The sequence below is a fragment of the Phacochoerus africanus genome, chromosome 11 (genome assembly GCF_016906955.1).
Source record: "Phacochoerus africanus isolate WHEZ1 chromosome 11, ROS_Pafr_v1, whole genome shotgun sequence".
In the NCBI taxonomy this organism is placed as follows: domain Eukaryota; kingdom Metazoa; phylum Chordata; class Mammalia; order Artiodactyla; family Suidae; genus Phacochoerus; species Phacochoerus africanus.
The window spans coordinates 114050287-114068651 of NC_062554.1; the positions used below are offsets into that span (position 1 = coordinate 114050287).

At 40.0% G+C, this 18365-nt stretch overlaps 1 protein-coding gene across 6 annotated transcripts in view; it reads left to right on the plus strand.

The window, feature by feature from the left end:
* Positions 1-18365, plus strand: part of DNM3 (dynamin 3) — a 542059-nt gene that overhangs the window by 506087 nt on the left and 17607 nt on the right. For 5 of the 6 annotated variants that reach the window (XM_047751932.1, XM_047751935.1, XM_047751934.1 and 2 more), the window contains 2 exons: positions 4975-5201; positions 5451-5687. In XM_047751932.1, coding sequence (XP_047607888.1) covers positions 4975-5201; positions 5451-5687 — 464 coding nt within the window. Of the gene's footprint in view, positions 1-4974; positions 5202-5450; positions 5688-18086; positions 18313-18365 lie in introns of those variants that run through there. The other variant, XM_047751936.1, reaches the window with a different exon arrangement.

Consider the following 18365-nt stretch of genomic DNA (forward strand, 5'->3'; position numbering starts at 1 on the left):
GACTTGTTCAAGATCATACAGCCAGGGGGCTGAGGGTGGCAGAGTCAGGACTAAAACTCACATCTTCTCATTCACAATCTGAGAGTCTTTCCACTTCACCATTAGATAGTGCATCTGGCAAAACTTAGAAAACTAGCAGCCCGTTTTCTCAAACTAGGGGCTCCAATCCTCATAGCATGTACATAAAGCTATTTTCCCAGGGGGGGTCATTTTACACCAAGATTTAATTAGGGTCTGTTTGACTATGAGAAACAATGTTTTGAATCTTAACTAGTAATTTAAAACATTGTTCCTTATATTCGAACAAACCCAGATAATACGAAATGTAATGTAAAATTTTTATGGAAATTTTTAAGAACCAAATATGAAACCTAGAGGCATTTCACACTTGGAGCCTGTGCCCCAGGACCCCTGAGTGAGGCCCACATTCACTCTCCTTGGTCACTGGCACTTTGGTAGAAAATTAGTAACATGTGCCCTCGTTTTAAAACTGACCGTAACTTTAATTTGTATAGAGTCATTTTAAATGTTCATTATTTGAGGGCAAAGTACATCTTAAATGCTAGAGCACTCTTTTGTTTCCACGGGCCAAGAATTCTGCATCCTGCTCAAGAAACAGATCCCAACGATGACCCAGAAGCCCATACTTGCTCCCCCTCCCCCCCACCCCCCCACCAAGGATTATACTCCTGTTTTCTTATACCACAGATGAGTTCTGCCTGGCCTTGAACTTTGAAATCAGCAGTAGATGCTTTTTTTGTGTCTAACTTCTTTGCTCAACTTTTGTAAGTCAAAGATGGTACTTTTTAAGAAGGAAAACTTCTCTGGGTCTTTAGCAAAATGAAACCCCTGGGAAATGGAAAGGAGGCCTAAGTAGAAATGAGAGAATTGTGAGATCTCAAAGAATCACAAAGTTCAAACCAAGCCCCCCTCCAAAACTAACAAAATTAAACCTCTCAATTAAATTTTTACATGTGTATGCATGTGAATGAGAGCTATCGCTGCCCAATGCTGTAGCACCCCCTCTAGCAATAAAGAGATTTTAAGCAAATGGTCTCCTTGGTAACTGAATTATATGAAAAATTCTATGTCTGCTCTTTGTGAGACAAATATGATAACCACTACATTACAGAAACACCTTGTCTCTTCTATTTATAAAGGCTTTAAAAGAGTCTTAGTAATAAAGACAAAGAAAGTTAAAGATCCAAAAATACTGCAGGTTGCTAGAGAAGGGTTAAAGTAAGAAAGAGGAAAACATGTGGAACGTTTTTAATGACCTCACATTCCTTTACACTGAGCAGAACGACATGGTGCAGTAATGCCTGTTTATCTTGCCTGTGGAGTTTGAACTGAAATGAGATTTTGTGCATGAGAATTTTTTTGTATGTGAACCATACAAAGATGTATAGGCTATAAGGTGTTATAATTAAAGGATAAATATTATTTCAAATCTCACATCCAAGCATAATTAGTTTATGTCATTTTCTGGTGAGATATTTTCTAAATGCTGTCATCTAAAAGGGATCCACTTGGCCTCCAGTTGTGCAGAGTCCTTGATTTAAATATTTGGACCACGTAAATACAAACTGCTCAGAAAGTCCCTGAAGTGTCTGGAAATTCCCCGAAGTCCCCCTACCTTTGTTCCAGTTGTAGCTTTACAAAGCTAGGCTAGCATAAGAGGAGACTTTCTAAAATATTTCTGAAGTGCAAAATAAAATGTTAACTTATGCTCTAAATTGAACTCACTTGATGTCAGCACTATTGTACTAGCTTTCTATTTGTTCTTCTGCCTCTACATACCCAATGCCAAGTTTGATTGTATACTGTAAAAAGAACAGCTTTTGTTGATGGAGTGCTGACTGAACAATAGGCATCACACTAGCTAATTTATATTCCCCCTTTCACTGAATCCTTGCAACAATTCTTGAGGCAGCTCCTACCATTAGCCTCATTTTACAGATCAAGAATCTGAAACTCAAAGAGGTTATTTGTCTAAGAACAGTAAGTGTTAGCACTAGAACTCAAATTCAGAGCTGTCTGATTCCAAAGAATATGCCCTTAACCACTGGGCTATATTGCCGTTTTCTCTCGTGCTGATATTATTTACATTATTTCAGAATATTGCCAAATCTTTTGGATAGTAGGCAGGTTTTAGTGTGTAACATTTTGATGTAGAAGAGTTGATTCAAGGCAGATCTTTGATCAGAATGCTGAAACAGGCTCTTATTATTTTATTTTGTGGTTCGTTTGACAGTTGCTTCTTAATTCAGATCTGCTTTAAATCTATTCTTGGAAAGACCTTTTTTAAAAAAAAAAAAATTGTGTTTAGTAGATTCTAAGTGATACTCCAGGAAAATGTAAAGTTTCGAAAGTGCTTAACCCAACTGATGGTCAATGCCAGGAAACTTGTCTGGTTTTGAGTTTGGAGTCGCAGCATCTCTCCAAGTGCACACACACACCCCAGAGTGGAAGATTTGTGCAAATGTGCATGACTCCCTGGGTACCTGCAAGTGTGTTTAGCAGTAAATAAATCTTCAAGGAGAGGAATGAAATATTCCTTAAGCCAAATGTACTGTCTTTTCTCTAAATCTGACTTTCTTTGACTTCCACTTACCCAGACCTCAATTCTTGAGATGTCTTTGTTTCTTCCTTGCGCTTCACATCCAAACAGCACCAAGTCCAGTTGGTTTTTCCTTTATAATGTCATTTAGATGCGCCCATATTTTCCATTACACTGCAACCTTGATAAGTTAAACCCTTATTGTTCTCATAAATGACCTGCTGTGGCCTCCTAACAGAGTTCTTTATCTCCACTACCACCTTTGCAAATTCTTTTCCAATCACAGCCAGATTGGTTTCCCTAAAACTCTCTTTTATTATTTTACTTACTTGTTTAAAAGCCTTCCGTGGTTTCCCATTGCCAAATGGATAAAGTTCAAACAGTTTTCCTTGGCATTCAAGGTCGTCACATCTGGCCCTAGATTACCTGGCCAAATTTACCTTCCACAACTATCACACATAAACCTTCTGTTCCACCAGACAGTTGCCTGAATATGTCTTGTAGATAGATTACTTCCACATTTGAATCACTCCTGGTTTACAAAATAAGTGCAGAGAACACTTTTTTTTTTTTTTTTTTGCTATTTCTTTGGGCCGCTCCCACGGCATATGGAGGTTCCCAGGCTAGGGGTCGAATTGGAGCTGTAGCCACCAGCCTACGCCAAAGCCACAGCAACTCGGGATCCAAGCCATGTCTGCAACCTATACCACAGCTCACGGCAACACCAGATCCTTAACCCACTGAGCAAGGGCAGGGACCGAACCCGCAACCTCATGGTTCCTAGTCGGATTCGTTAACCACTGCTCCACCATGGGAACTCCAGAGAACAGTTTTTATTTTATCACAACAATGCCAGGGTTTAGCTGAATTTTCTGATTAGTAATATTATTTACATAGTTTAATACCCTTAAAAAATAGGGAAGCTATGTGTTTTAGAATCTCGTCATCTCTGAGTTACAAATTTAACTACAACCCAGGAATTTTGAGCATGTGACAGGTGTTCTGTTGTCTGCTTGAATTTGTGATAATTAAATTTACTGGCCTTTAGCCTTTCTCAGAGAGACCCAAGGGCTCTAGGTAAGCATTAGCTTTCTCATGTAACGCAGAGACTGAAAAAATCCAAGTTGGTTTCTTTTTCTAGGCTTAAGTTAATTGGTGTGCTTGTTCGCCACTCTAAAATAATGATGCTTAAACATAAATTGTCTTTTCTAAGCACTCAAAGTGAGGCAAAGGGGTAATGGAAAGAACACTAGATTTCAAGTCAGAAGATTTGGAGTTCAACTTAATGTTAAGTGACTTTAGACAAGTTGCTTAAACTCTCTGAACTTCAGTTCCTTCACCTGTAAAATTGGGATATTTAAGTATATTTAATAAGTATGCAGTGAGGATTAGGTCAGATAATATTCAAAGGCACTTGGAATCACATTTTATTAATTCTCACTTTTTTTTCACATTTCTGACACAAAGACTCATGTGACACCCAATGACATCTTGACATTCTGTTGTTGTTTAGTTGATGGTGTTTGTTTCTTTCTTGGTGGCACATAAAAGGGTGGTGTGTCTTAAAATCAGTGCTGTCTTAGACTTGATGAAATGTGGTGATTGGTTCTCTCTCCCTCAAGGCTGCATGACATATGCACCCTCTGCATTCTCATCCTGCCACAAAATGCCCCACCCCTAAGACTCATACAAATTGTTCATATTTTAGTGTGTTTTCATACACCTGTTAACTGTGGAACCTTATGTCAGACCTCATCATGGTGAAGCTCCAGAAAGCAGAGAATGCATCACTCAAAAAAAAAACCCAACTTGCATAATTATATATGATTGTCTTTAATAAATATTTCCCTATTGGTGTTAATTCCATTTTTGAGACAACAATGAAACCTGGGATCTTACTAGTAGTCCAGTGACTTTGGTAAAAATCTATGTGTAGGGCTGAGGATACCAAGGAATGCATAAATTGTGTTACAACATAGGTTTCCCTATGTCACTGTGTCCTCTCAGACATACTGCAGCTTACCTCCTCATACCTTCTGTCCTCTATAAGCCAGGCAGCCTCAGGCAACATCTTGGAAATGCTTGTACAGCCAACAGACCTTGTTCTGGGGATGGCAAAGTTTGGCGCTCTTATCAACTCATCTGTGGTTTTCTTTACTATTGATAGTTGTAAGATATATGGGGAAACTGTTCCTGGCACTAATACTGAGGATTAGGAGGTTGATGAAGAAAATAAGAGTAAACAGATGCATGATGAAAAAAAAAGAATGACAGTAACAACAACAAAAACAGATGCACAATGCATTCCTTTTCCCAGAATGGGCTTTTGTGAACTATCCACAAGCTCTGAACCAGTTTAATCATTCAATCACTCATGCATTACCATTTTTTACTTTTCTGTGGTGACCTGACAGGTTAAAGACTTCATAAATTCTGAGCTCCTAGCACAGTTATATTCTTCAGAGGACCAAAATACTCTGATGGAGGAATCTGCAGAGCAGGCACAACGCCGAGATGAGATGCTTCGAATGTACCAAGCCCTTAAAGAAGCCCTTGTGGTCATCGGGGACATCAACACTGCCACTACGTTCACGCCAGCACCACCTCCTGTGGACGACTCCTGGATACAGCATTCCCGCAGGTAGGAAGGTGACTGGGTCACCTGAGGCCTCCCAGCTTGTCCAGTTCATTTTGTGAATGTGCTTCCCTGAAGTAAGATGAACCTAAAGAAAAAAGAAGGGAAAAGATATTTAAGTCCAGCAGTGAGAGAGAGGGTCAGATGATCCTAACTCCTTTTAAAACCAAGCACAATATATCCTTGCAGTGGAATATTACACAGCTATCAAAAAGAATAAGTTCTGTAAGTACTGAAATTGGTCTCTGTCCCCAGGTCCCCCCCTCCAAGCCCCACCACCCAGAGAAGGCCAACACTGAGTGCACCCCTCCCACGGCCTGCTTCCGGCCGGGGGCCGGCACCTGCCATCCCTTCCCCGGGACCTCACTCCGGGGCACCCCCAGTACCATTCCGGCCTGGCCCGCTACCTCCCTTCCCCAACAGCAGCGACTCCTTCGGGGCACCTCCACAGGTTCCGTCACGGCCCACCAGGGCCCCCCCAAGTGTACCAAGGTGAGTGTTGAGTGCACGGCCAAAATCGGGGTGGGGGCAGGGGGATGCCCTTCAGTTCTCTTCTTATAGCATAACAGACAAAATTGACTTGGAAAAGAAAATGGCAAAGATACTGTTATAACGTTGCAGTTTTCCCCTGGGAGGGGGATCCTAGGAAGATGGCTAAGCCTGTGACATCCTTTAGAAACCGGTATGTGGCCAGAACCTCTCCTTTCTCAACTGGCACAAACTAAATGGGACCAGAGAAACCTGGGTCCAAATGAATGACGTTTTGGCAGCTGTTTGAAACTTTTGACGGAGAGCTTTGAAATGAAAGAGCTGGTGGCTGGGTTGCTGCAAACTTGTGTGCTCCCTAGATCATGAGAGCATTGAGCTAAGGCCTGGCCTTCTCTCTTACCAAAGGGATTCTAGAAAACCACTGACTTCAAGTAGTATTAGCCCTCTGAACTCTGATCCTTGAAACCAATATTATTAAATTTAATGTAGGCCAGATAGAAACATGGCTGATTAATCTGCAATTCTTCTTTTAAAATTATGCATAGAAATTTTAAAACGACATATGATTGCTTTGTGCAGTCTCTCAACCATATATATATATATATATAAGATAGAATATTGTATATTTGAATAATACATTTTGGCATTTGTAAGCAGATTTTCAGGCTTAATTGTGAAACAAAATAGCTAACAAATAGATGGAACTTAAAACATGTATACATATAGTTGAAGCTATATTCCCACCTTCATACATTTATAGTTAATAGATGTACAATATGTATAAATAGAAGATTTTGAAAAGAGGGGGAATTAGGATTTTTTTCTCAAGGTGAGAAATTTTAAAAGGAAAGAAAATAGCCCATACAAAAAGTTATTTTTTTAGAAGTTCAATTCAGAGGATTAAAATATTTGGATGCTCCATGAAGGAAAATCTTACTATACATGTGCTGTAAAAAGAGAAGTGACTTCTGCCCACCCATGAAGCCTGAGTCACCTCATCCTCTGATGATGGTGCTTATGTTTATTTTGATCTTCCGGCTGTTGCATGTAGTAAAAAAGAAGGGCATCTTAAACCACTAAACAAAGGGAGATGTAACAGGAGTAGGGGGGATGTGGAATCAGAAGACCTGCTTTGCCACAGGCCCTGGGCAAGTCCTTTAACTGAGCCAGGCGTTCCTCATCTCTGAAATAAAGACATAACAAGGTTGTTGCCCACATCATATGAGACGAGGTATTTCAAAGTCTCACAAACTGGAAGGCACTGTTGTTGCTGTCATCATCACTTTGTCCCCATCAAAGAGGATGTTATGTATTCTCAAACCTGTATTTTTTTTTTCTTTAACCTCAATAGGTTTGGCTCATAATTTATTTGGAACTGAGCTAAATTTCTAGTAATAACAACAAACACAGTAGCTAATAATAATGTGTGAGCTCTCAACATATGCTAGGCACTGTCCTCAGGGCTTCGCAGGTACATTTTTATTTAATGCTCACAACAACCCCATGCGATAGATTATTATCCATTTTACACATAAGGCACAGAGGTTAAGCAGCTTCCCCAAGGCGGTTCAACCAGGCACTAATAGAACTGGGCTTTAATCCCCAGCAGTCTGATCCAGAGCCCGGTTTCCTAACCACAATATCAGAGTTTCTCCACCTCAGCAGTACTGACATGTTTGTTGTGGGAGCTGTACTGTGCATGCTATGATGTTTAGCAGCATCCTGGCCTCTTCCCACTGGGTAGTAGCCACACTCCCCCAGTTGTAACCACTAAAAATGTCTTCAGACATTGCCTCCGGTGGGCAGGTAGCATATAAAATCTCCCTCCCCTTGAGAACCACTGAACTGCAGTATTAAAAGGTCGTCCCTTCCACGTAAACAAGTATGAAGACCAGCATTGAGCTTCACTACATGCAAGATTAAATGATTGTTTTAGGAAACTTCAAATTGACTGGGAAAGGGTCTGCCGTTGTGCGAAGAAGGTGTAGCAAGGTGTAGCAGCCATGGGGGTAGGGGTGTTGGGAGGAGGAAAATGGGAGTCCCATACAGGAGCCTTGAAGTCAGCTACTTTGTCTGTTTCGCTATTAGAAGGAACCTGAGCAACCTAGTGGCGCATGTCCTCAGGAATGAACATGCATGTCTTTGCCTGCTCGCTTGGCTGCTTTACCTCTTGGTTTCAGATAAGCTGGCTTGCCAGTACCCTACAGAGATACTGCTGAATGCTAAATTGATTTATAAAGCTGGGTGGAGTCACCCTTGGTATTTCCGAGCTCACACTCAGAAGGTGGTGGGCAGGAATCAGGCTCTGGGACCTGTGCTGGAGAGGGGAAGCCGCCAGGTTTCAGGCGTCTTGCACTGGGGCATTTATAGGACAACAGTTGTGTTATTCAAAATTTCAGAGTATTCTCAAGTTAGAGCCAGGCTTAACTTGATCTGGCCTTGCAAAGAGTCTCAAATGTAAAACAGAAATGAGGGTTCAGAGTAAAAGAGGAAAGTTGGTTGTTTTCTGCTGAGCCTCCAATTTTCAGCGCCAGTTCAGCGCATTGGGAGGGAAATCCTGGGGGGGTGGGGGTCACCTGAGAAAGAGCAAGAAAGAAAGACTCTGTCAGGATCCTTGTGCCTATTAAAGTTTAGCTTTAGATGGAGAATTCTGACCACATAAAGTCTGTTTTTAATAAAAGCCAGAGCAGGAATCCTACCAAATGCAAGCCAGAAATAGGGTTTAAGATTTCAAAAAGAGAGAGAGAGAGAGAGAAAAGGAAAGAGAGACAAAGAAAGAAAGAAAGAAAGAAAGAAAGAAAGAGAAAGAAAAGAAAGAAAGAAAGAAAGAAAGAAAGAAGAAAGAAAGAAAGAAAGAAAGAAAGAAAAAGAAAGAGTTGAGGGAAACTCTCGTTGAAACTTCACCTTGTTCTATTTATTTATATACTCTCTTTTCCCTTCATGCTTTGCCTCCATTTTCTCTATTAAAAACGCAAAAAAAAAAAAAAAAACTTGAAATGCCATTATCCATCATCTCCAGAAAAACAACCCTTAGCTTTCCAAGAAGGAAGTTCAATTTTTTTTTTCCAGTTCTTTGCTTTCTTAAGGGCCCTTTCTCCCTTTTATCTGAAACCAGAAACTCATAACGTGACAAGACAGCACAAGCTGTGTCCCGCCGGCTCCCTGCTGGGCTTTAATATCACAAAGGCAAAAACTGAACTATTAGAGGCAAAAGATTCTGCCATTCGGCATGTGCCTCTGCATAGTTTTCTTCTGGATAACTGGAGATTTCATTAGCAAGTTATGATCTTCACTTTTCAGAGTATATATTGATTGTAACCCTATTCTGATGTAATGAAATCACTTGCAATTGTACAGAAACCATGAACATTCTGCTTTTTTTTTAGAAAAAAAGATTATTATTATATCTTTCCATTCCAATAAGAGGAAGGAGAGGGGTTGATGGAGTCATTTTTGGCCCAGTTTTTCTCAGCTGCTCAAGCTGTTCCGGTTTATGTGTGAAGAGTCTTTCAGTGAGGGAGCTAGAAATATTGCAAACTACACGCTTGTTTTAATTAATTCCACCTGAAGTAGGGGAGCATCTCTATCCCAAAAAGACTCACCAGTGTAAATGCTTCTGTCATTAGTAAGTTGAGTGTACGTAAATCTGATTTGTGGAACATTTTCTGTTGCCAGAATGTTTGGTGTGTACCTCCCCTTCTCACCTCCATCTACTTCTCTGAAGGGGCTGAAAACCAGTTGAAAAATCCCAGCCAGTCTCGTCCTCGTTCAGCAAGATGATCTTAAACAGATATCAGTACCTCTTTAGGGGCCCTATTCTCTTACTTGAAGATCCTAATCTTCACTAAACACTAACTGTAGGACTGATGTCACTATTTTCGATTACAGCTTCTTAAAATTAGCTAATTGGGAATCACAGCCTTTGACATTAACAGAACAAATTAACTGAATCAGAGTGTTTTTCCTGGCAACACCCGACCCTGGCATTATTTGACTCATTTGTCTTCCCCCCTTTCCTGGGACTAAGCTATTTGCAAGGGTCAAAAGTGAAGAAGGGAGGGAGGAAGGGTCTCTATCCAATGAAAAGCAAACCCCATTTACCTCATCCCCCAGTCTTCTATTTTTAAAAAAAAAAATGTTTTTGAAAAGTAAAAGTCCTTTCTGTTAACCACCCTTGTTGCCAAGTCTGATAGTGGCTTTTATAATGGCAAGAGTGAATCAGAAGAAAAGTTTGGCTTTTACTCTAGCTCATCCACATGACAGAAGCACAATTTGGAAACCAAGGAATGCTTTACTGAGAGTCTCTGGAGAGCCCCTGGGTGAAGCTGGTGTCCCTGCAGTGCAGAAACAGCCCTGGAGTAGAGTAGCATTAGGATGATTGCAGGGCTTCCTACTTATGCTCCTTCCATGACTCCTAAGATTTCCCTGATTTTACCTGGCACACTTTAAGAGTCTCATCCCAGTCCCACATTCTTAGTCATTTACCACCAAACTCAATGGCCAAAGATACATCAATTTCGCTACACAAAGAGACGAGCCAGGCATTCACGTTCTTTTCTTTACAGAGGCAGAAGCCATTTGGATGTGGTTTTCTTTACAATTTAGGTGAATCTTATTTTAAATGTTTGCCCTTGATGCTCTTCTGTGCTCTGTCTCCTTTACCTATTTTATATGTTGATTTGATTGACAACACAGAATCCCTCTCATTCAGAAATAAGGTCTCCCTGTTTTGTTTTGTTTTCAGCCAGTCCCCCAAATTTTGAGTAAGAACAAACCCATGATTCTTATGAGTGTGTCTTTGCATCCCTAACATCAAGGTTTGGTGCCATGAAGGACGAAGCTGCCGAGCCTTGAAGTCGTGGGCTCAGGGTTCACAAACAGTTAAGCGGCTTGTGTGCCTATCCTGTGTCTGATTCCCCAGCAATCATGTACTGGAAACATCCTGACTTACTCCCTCCTCGACAGCCCTCTAAAAGTATGACTTCTTTTAGCAGCTGAGTGTCTTTGGACAAATGATGAATTCATCTCGTGATTTCTATTTCAGCCATGAGCTTTCTATTTTCCTCAACAGCCTTCCACTTTAAAACAAACACATAAATTTATGATTAGGTGTTGTGATTTTTCAGGGAACAGTTTTTATATTTAGCAACTGGATTTAAAAGTCAAGCAAGGATTTTTTAAAAGTGTAATTGCCGAGAATAGAAACAACTTTGAGGTGTTCTTTATGATTCTTAATATTTAAGGCATCTCATGAGGCTACTGTGTTACAAAATTTGTCACTGAAATCCCAAATGTAATTAATAACTTGTTGCAGGTTTAACATGAATTGTCATAATGCTTAACATATTTTAATGAAAATAGGAATTTGGCTACAAGCTGCTCACTAAAGAAAATGTCCAATTTAATTTGAGCCCCTCAGTTAAATATTTCATCAAAATCCTTCAAATGCCACAATGATTCTGGTTGTAACCTAATAATTCACTGAAGTGAATCGATGGTTAATGTCAAAGGTTTTCATTCTTCAGGTCTTGGTTTCACTCTGGTTCAAGTGAAAACAAAATTAGTCTGGTGGTTTCCTTTTTGGGTCTAGCAAACTTGAGTCTACTTTACACAAACATCTCCATCCCGCCACAGTCCAGAATGACTGGCAGACTGTTTAGGCAAGACCCAGGAATTTGGGAGCTTTGCAAATGTGTCAAGGTAGATGTCAGATTGCCTTTCTCTTTTTATTGTGCCCTTTAGCTTACCTTTCCAAACATCCCAAGTTGCAGGAGAGTACAAGAAAAAGGAAAATAGGAAAGGATCTACATGAGGCAAATACAAACAACAAGAAGTGCAGATAGGCAGGGGAGGGCAGTAAATATAACAATATACGGCTGCTGGCCCACGGTAAGTGGCACTGAGTTATTAACAGAACACAACTGTTTCCACATCCCATGACAAAAAATAGCAAATAGCTCTGTCATTGTTCTCATTTGGGGCTCTAAATTGCTAAGTTTCAGTACTCCAGGGAAAGCCCTTCTGAGTTTCAGGGGACCCAGCCCTGCCCCTGGCTTCACCTGATTAAGGAAGACAGCCAAGACGGGAGTCTGGCAAGAGAGCCACTGACCAGTGAAAAATGCACAGTTGATAATTATTATTCTTCCCGTAGCCAGTCAGCAGCAAACTGTCACCAGTCGGAATCTGCTGAATGTTCCTATATACAAGTTGATGTCAGCTCAAAAAAAGAAAAGAAAACAGTTCTACCCAGTGTAAGCAGACCCATGGTCTTGTAGACGCACGAAGGCTAATACTTCTCTTTTATCCCTGCCCTCTTTTATCTCCCTTGCTGTAAGAAGAGAATGATTTTACAGGGAAAGTCTTCACGTTCAGGCAGTTATTGTCAGATGGCATGTTTTTTAGTGACTCCAGAGATTCATGGCACAACGTGATCCATGGCTTTTGCACCTTTAAATTTTAATCTAAATGGCAAACTCCAAGAGTGAGCTGCTGGGTGCTTCTTCCTCCCTTCTGACTTATCAGCTACAAGGAAAAATGAGAAGTGAAATTTAGCTTACTAGAGCTGCTTTAGCCGATAAACAGCCAGGAAATTAAAGACGAAAATGTAAATGCTGCATCTTTCACTCAGAATGTGCTCTACATGCCTACCTCCAGCAACATAAGAAAGGAGCTGAGGATTTAGCTGAGGGTTTGATGGCTTTTGTCTGCTTGTCATAACTTGATTTCTACTTAAACATAGAATTTTTAAATGCCCGACGTTGAAACCCTTAGCTTACTCTAGCCAACATATTGTAACCCTTGACTAGGGGAGCCTCTGAATCTAAACACGTATTTACACCCTTTAGTTGCCAAATAAAATCCATCTGGCTTACCAAGTGCTGCTGCCAAAAGAATATTACACTTTTGGTCTGGCCAGTATTTTTAAGTGCGGGGGAAGGGGGAGGGCGGCCTTGGAGAGGCCTTGGGTTTGTGAGAATCTGCATGTGTATTGATGCCACATTATCGGTATTAGATCATATGGCAGTTCTGACCAGAAAGAGAATTCCTACAGAGAGCAAAGTTGAAAGCCACAACGAATTGAGGAATTGAGGCAACCTCATCTTGGCATGATGCTTTCCTTTCTTTCTGGCTACTTTTCAGGCATCAGAGCCACATGATAGGCAAACCCGCAAATAGCAAGTACTCTAATTTCTGGAATTATTTTAACCATTCCCATAAACATCAGGAAATGTCCACTCCTGTTTTCCAGTCAAAATTATCTGCTCACATGAATTGTAGAAAGAACACATTCCATCGAAAGATCAGGGGGAAAAAATGCTTAATCAAAATGGCAAATAGTAAAATTCTCAATCACTCATGGTCAATGACAAGACCAGGCCTTCTTGAATTTAATTGCTCAGACACATGGAGAATTCCAGATCTTTACAGAGTCAGCATTTTCCCCCAATGGGGTTAGTTTAAAGCCTGAAAAACAGGGTATTACTGTTCTTGCTGCTCTTATGGGAAGACAGTCCATGAGCAAGTTTATATAAAATTTAGAAATAAGCTGTACTCCCTCCCTGGTTTTGTTGTTGTTGTTGTTGTTGTCGTTGCTGCTGTTGTTTGTAGCAAGGCTGATGAACCAACTGAGAGAGAGAAAGGTCAAGACTAGATAACCACTAATTAGATATACCACCGTAAGTGAATCCCTAACCTTCCTCTGGCAATTTTGAAAACCAAGAGAAAGGAGACCTCAGGTGCCTTTGAATATGATTTGGGAAATAATCTTATTTTATAATCAGATATGTCAGTTGCCTCCACCATGTAAATATTACCTATATTAGGTTTCAGACTTCCATGAGCAGCCTTGTCTAAATTCCAGTATATATTGCACTCATGTAGGATGAGACCTTCGATGAGAGTAAGAGATAAGAAAGCCTTTTTCAGGATATTTTGTAGCCCAGAGAATCTGAAAAGGAATCACTCCACTTGGGAATGGGTAATTATGTAAGATAAATCCTGTACCATGTGTATTTTTAAAGTTTATGTTAGGATTACTCTCAAAGCCAATTTTAAGAGTGAATGAAGTTTTTCCCTCAAATAAATCTCCCCCTAGTCTCATGCTTAAGGGTCTTTGCCAGAAAGTCTGCACCCGGCTTTGCCTTTAGACCACTATTCATGGAGGAAAAGCTATAAAAACTGAGGAAAATGTCTACTTATTTTTAAAACAACTGGAATTTCTTTTTGCTTCTTAGTAGTATTGGAAAATATTTTAATAACTAAAATAATAAAACTTCATGTGAGACAAATTCTACCTTAATTATTGCCTCTTGGGGTGGAAAATTAAAGAAACATTAATAAATGTGTTAACTAGAGAAACCACTGCAGTAATTTCCCTCCACGTATCTGGGTCTAAAGTCAAAATAAAACCCATGCTGTACATATCCTTTGAGAGAACGCAAACTTAGTTTTAGCTCTAACAATGGTAGTTTCAGAACACTCAGGACTGAGATTAATAGACCAGAAAAATCCCTGTGATTCATCAGCAGACTTTGATTAACCTACTTAAATGCTCTATAGTTCATTTTAGGAATCTGTAATGAGGGACGATGATATGATTGCTTGATTTGTTTTAATATTTCAAACACTCTAAATTACCCCCTTACCATCTTAATACTTGAAAACGAATAAGTATTCGAAAACTCATTTTAAACATCGTATCTTTGAATAAACATATTGAAATGGTGTTTCTCACTTTTGCTTAAAACTTTGGTGTGTGATTGATGACTTCTTGTAGGTTTCCTTCTTTTTTACTACACTCACCTCCTTCCATCCGGGACATTTTCTCTTTGATATGCAGTGTTTACTCAATCTTCTAGGTGACCAAACAACACTTGGGGCACTTGTACTAATAACTATTGCTGCTATGTGGTTCCTGTCCCTGTAGAGCAAGAAGTCTCAGTGAAATATTCCTGAGAGTCAACAAGGAATCTTTGCAATTTACGAGTCCTTTCATAGTCTCCGTAGACTGTTCAGTATTCTGTCTAAATGTAGTTATTTTTTTATCATGAAAGTTAGCTTTTCTATTTTCGTCTATGGATTTCATACCACTTATTAAAGCGCATTTTATGTTGTAAAAATATGTGGCTAGAATAATGAAGGTAACACTGACCCTTGTCTCCAGTCCAGAAAGCAAATCAGAAAAGCAAGGCTTTAGGACATTTCTCTTTACGGTATTCTCATTGCACTCCTGCTTTGCACCCTAGTCTTTCTGAGTCCGCTTGTCTCGCACTTGGGCCCTACACCCAATTATACAGGACAGTCTTCCTTTGGTTACTCCGGCCGGACACCTGCCTTCTAGCTGTATTTGGCGGGCCAGCAGGATGAGGTAATAATCAGAAGAAAATGTTCTGGTTCTTTGGCCTCATCTGCACACAACATTATTCAAAACAGTTTTCTGTGAGTGAGAACAGAGTTGCTTTGAGATCCTTCAGTGCAGCATTCTGTGGGGGTTAGGAAGAACAAAACTGTAAACTTTTTTGATACCTTCTAGAATAATAGAAATATAAATTATTTCTGCCCTTGCCCATGCTCTCAGTGATGTTTACAGACAGATAGATGTAGAAATGGAAACCTTTCCTTTGTAAACATTCTGGCTTTACTCTCTTCAGGTCCCGCCATCTCCTTAAGCACAGCTCCCAGGGTCATTACAGCAGTGTTTTCCTAAAAGCATCTTTTGTGGACTATTTCTCCAAGATGATGGCAGTCTTTGTAAGACAGATGCCTAAAAGACATATGGTTTTCATAGATTTTTCTGTCTAGACTAGCTTTATTTAGTGACTTTGGGTCTGAATTGGTCTAGTTAAAGTTTCTGTAGGAGCTTGTATAAAATTTTTAAATGTGGGCACACTGCATTTACCATTAAGGTGTAAAACAAAAAGTTTGACTTCTTATTGGCGAGTGAGTAAAAGGGATGGGTTGAAAATTTCCTTCAGGTTAAGTAATTCTGATCATCCTGTATGCTCAGCCGTTCATTCCTCTCCCACAGCACTGTCCAAAATGAAAAGGCTTACCCTAAAAATCCAGTAACTCTTAAATTCATATGCTTCTCACTCTTTTTTCTGAATAAATTCTTTGTATTCCAGTTGTGTGTGTGTGAGTGTGTGTGTGTGTGTGTGTGTGTGTGTGTTAGAAAGCTCTAATTCCTTCTGCAGACTCTTTACATGGCCCAAGGGACATATGATTCCTTGCCCTTTTAGCACCAGTTTTTACAAACACAGCATTTCCCTCATTTTAAAAAAGCGGCCCAACAAGCCACTGAGTAAAGGAAACGAACATTCAGGAATTTTTGTATGCGCCTTCAAACGCCGATGAAATTCTCGTTTTAAAATGTGGTTTTTGAGCCTGTGTCAAAGACTCATTTAGAAACAATATGACCCTTCAGGAGGAAAAGAATAGTTTCTAGACTTGCCAAGAAATCGGCCTTTTGCTCTCTGTTTTGTAAGAGCTAACACCACACATCCATTCCCAGTTTAACTGCATATCAGAACGAAGAGGCTCATGGAAGGGAGAAAATGTGGGCTGTTCTGTCTCCACCAGTCTCATCATTTGGCTTCACACTAAGCATTTAATTGGACTCGGTCACATATTTATCCACTGACATGGCAGCTTGCAAGGCACACTGCCTCTCTGTTTTTCTGTTTGCTTTCAGCTTTTTTGTTTTTAAATTTTGAAATCTAAGGCATGTTAGAGCTCCTCCTGCTGGAATCTTTCTTTCTAAGTCCCTGGGATTCTAATTAGTAAACGGTAACTCATCTCTGTTTTTTCCACTCACACTGATACAAGTGACCAGAAAAATGCCACGTGGTGCACTTAAAACTGGCCTTTTAATTCATGGTGTATACAGGTCAGGCAGAAATGAAACGCTGGTACAACATAAACTGTAAGTCTTCAAATTTCTCATGCTCAGTTTGTTGTTGTTGTTGTGGTTACAAAAATAAGAGAATTAGAAAGTTAACTTTCACATCAGTATTTATATTTACATATTTACCTTCTAGAGGTAAAACCCTAAGTCACATACTCATGCCAGAAGGATTCTTGCTCTCTATCAGAAAGGGGCAGAGGGTCTTTTCCAGCTTTCCAAAGCAGAAATGAATTTTGCAGTTTTGTACAGAGATCCAAGGTGTTGCCTTTCCCCTCTTTATCTTAGCTTCTCTTTCTTCTTCTCCCTGACTTGAGATGACAAAGGAGTGTGCATCTCCAAAGTGGAAGTTTGCCTCTCCCAGTAGCTAGTCCTTAGCACCTCCTTCCCAACCTCTCCTCCTTCCCCCAAAAGTCTGAGTTGGCCAACCCCTTCCCCTGGTGCCTGGGGTGGGAGTGAGGGGAAGGGCAGGGAGAAGAGGACAGAAGCAGATGAAGAGGGTTAGAAATAGTTTTACCCCAGCTACCATCAATGGGACTAGGTTTCTCCATACAGCATGTAAGTTCTTGGAGATCTCTCTGGGGGTTTCTTGAAAGAAAGAAAGAGGTAGAGAGGGAGAGAGAAGGGAGGAAGGGAAGAGGGTGGAGAAAGAGAGAGAGACAAAATCATCAGAGGGGACACTGCCTAAATTCATCCAACAGCCATGAGCATGTAAATCTCTTTAAAAACCACATCCTTTCTCTCTGTGTAGTTTTCTCATCACTGTATTCTGTAACCTTCTGCTTCTTTGCATATCTTTTAGTCTTCTGTACCCAGCTTATCTGTCGTCAGTGATATAGTACAGAGGCTAAAATACAAAAATTAATCTCAAAAATAATGCTTTTTAGGAATCATATTTTAAAACAACTAAAAACTCTCTAAAGGTATTTGTTTCATGAATTAGGGCTTGGAGCAAAACAAGTAATTTTGCCACTTGTGATAAAGAATAAGACAACACTCGATTTCTCAAACTGACAGTGAGTGCTTTTTCAAATTTTTTTCTCCCCCTTCGTACATACTGCCTCCTATTCCTGGAATGCCATCCCCCTCAACTTTTCCTGTTTTCTTCAAGTCCTCCTAACCCCCAACCTCTTTCTATCTCCAGTCTGAGACTCCAGGTGTCCCTGAAACTCTTGAGGCATAATCCTGCCATGGCGCTTACCCCACTGTGGTCACTGTTGACGTGCCTTTCTTCCCAACTCAACTAAAAACTCTTGGAACAGTGACTTTCTTTCTGTACCTCTCACTCTTAATACAGTACCTAGAATGTAAACAAGGCTTATCGAGAGAAAGAAAGAAAATAAAATGAGTTAGTGTGCAATACTCAATCAAAATTTATTTTTAGAATGAGCCCAATGTTTAATGTATATTAGGGAACAATTTAAACACACACACTTTCTCTCTTGCTGTATCCTAGTGTAAGCCTTGCCTGGCTGAATGCTACTGTAAAATTCTTCTTTCAGATCATAAACTGAGCAGAGTTAATGTGGGCAAATCATCCCTTAAGCTGCCTTTTTTGCTGCAACCATAGAAGTGGATTTATCTGAGTCATCCGTGTGGGTGAAATCCAAGTCAGACATTTAAAATAAAGAAAGTGTGGCAAGGTAGATTATATTACCATTTATCTCAGAGACTAATTTGTACAATATATTATATGTTTGTGTCATCAAATAAAAATTGTGAACTGTTTTTCTCCTTATGTTCTTATTTCAAGTCCCATCAATTGATTCATACTTTCCCAA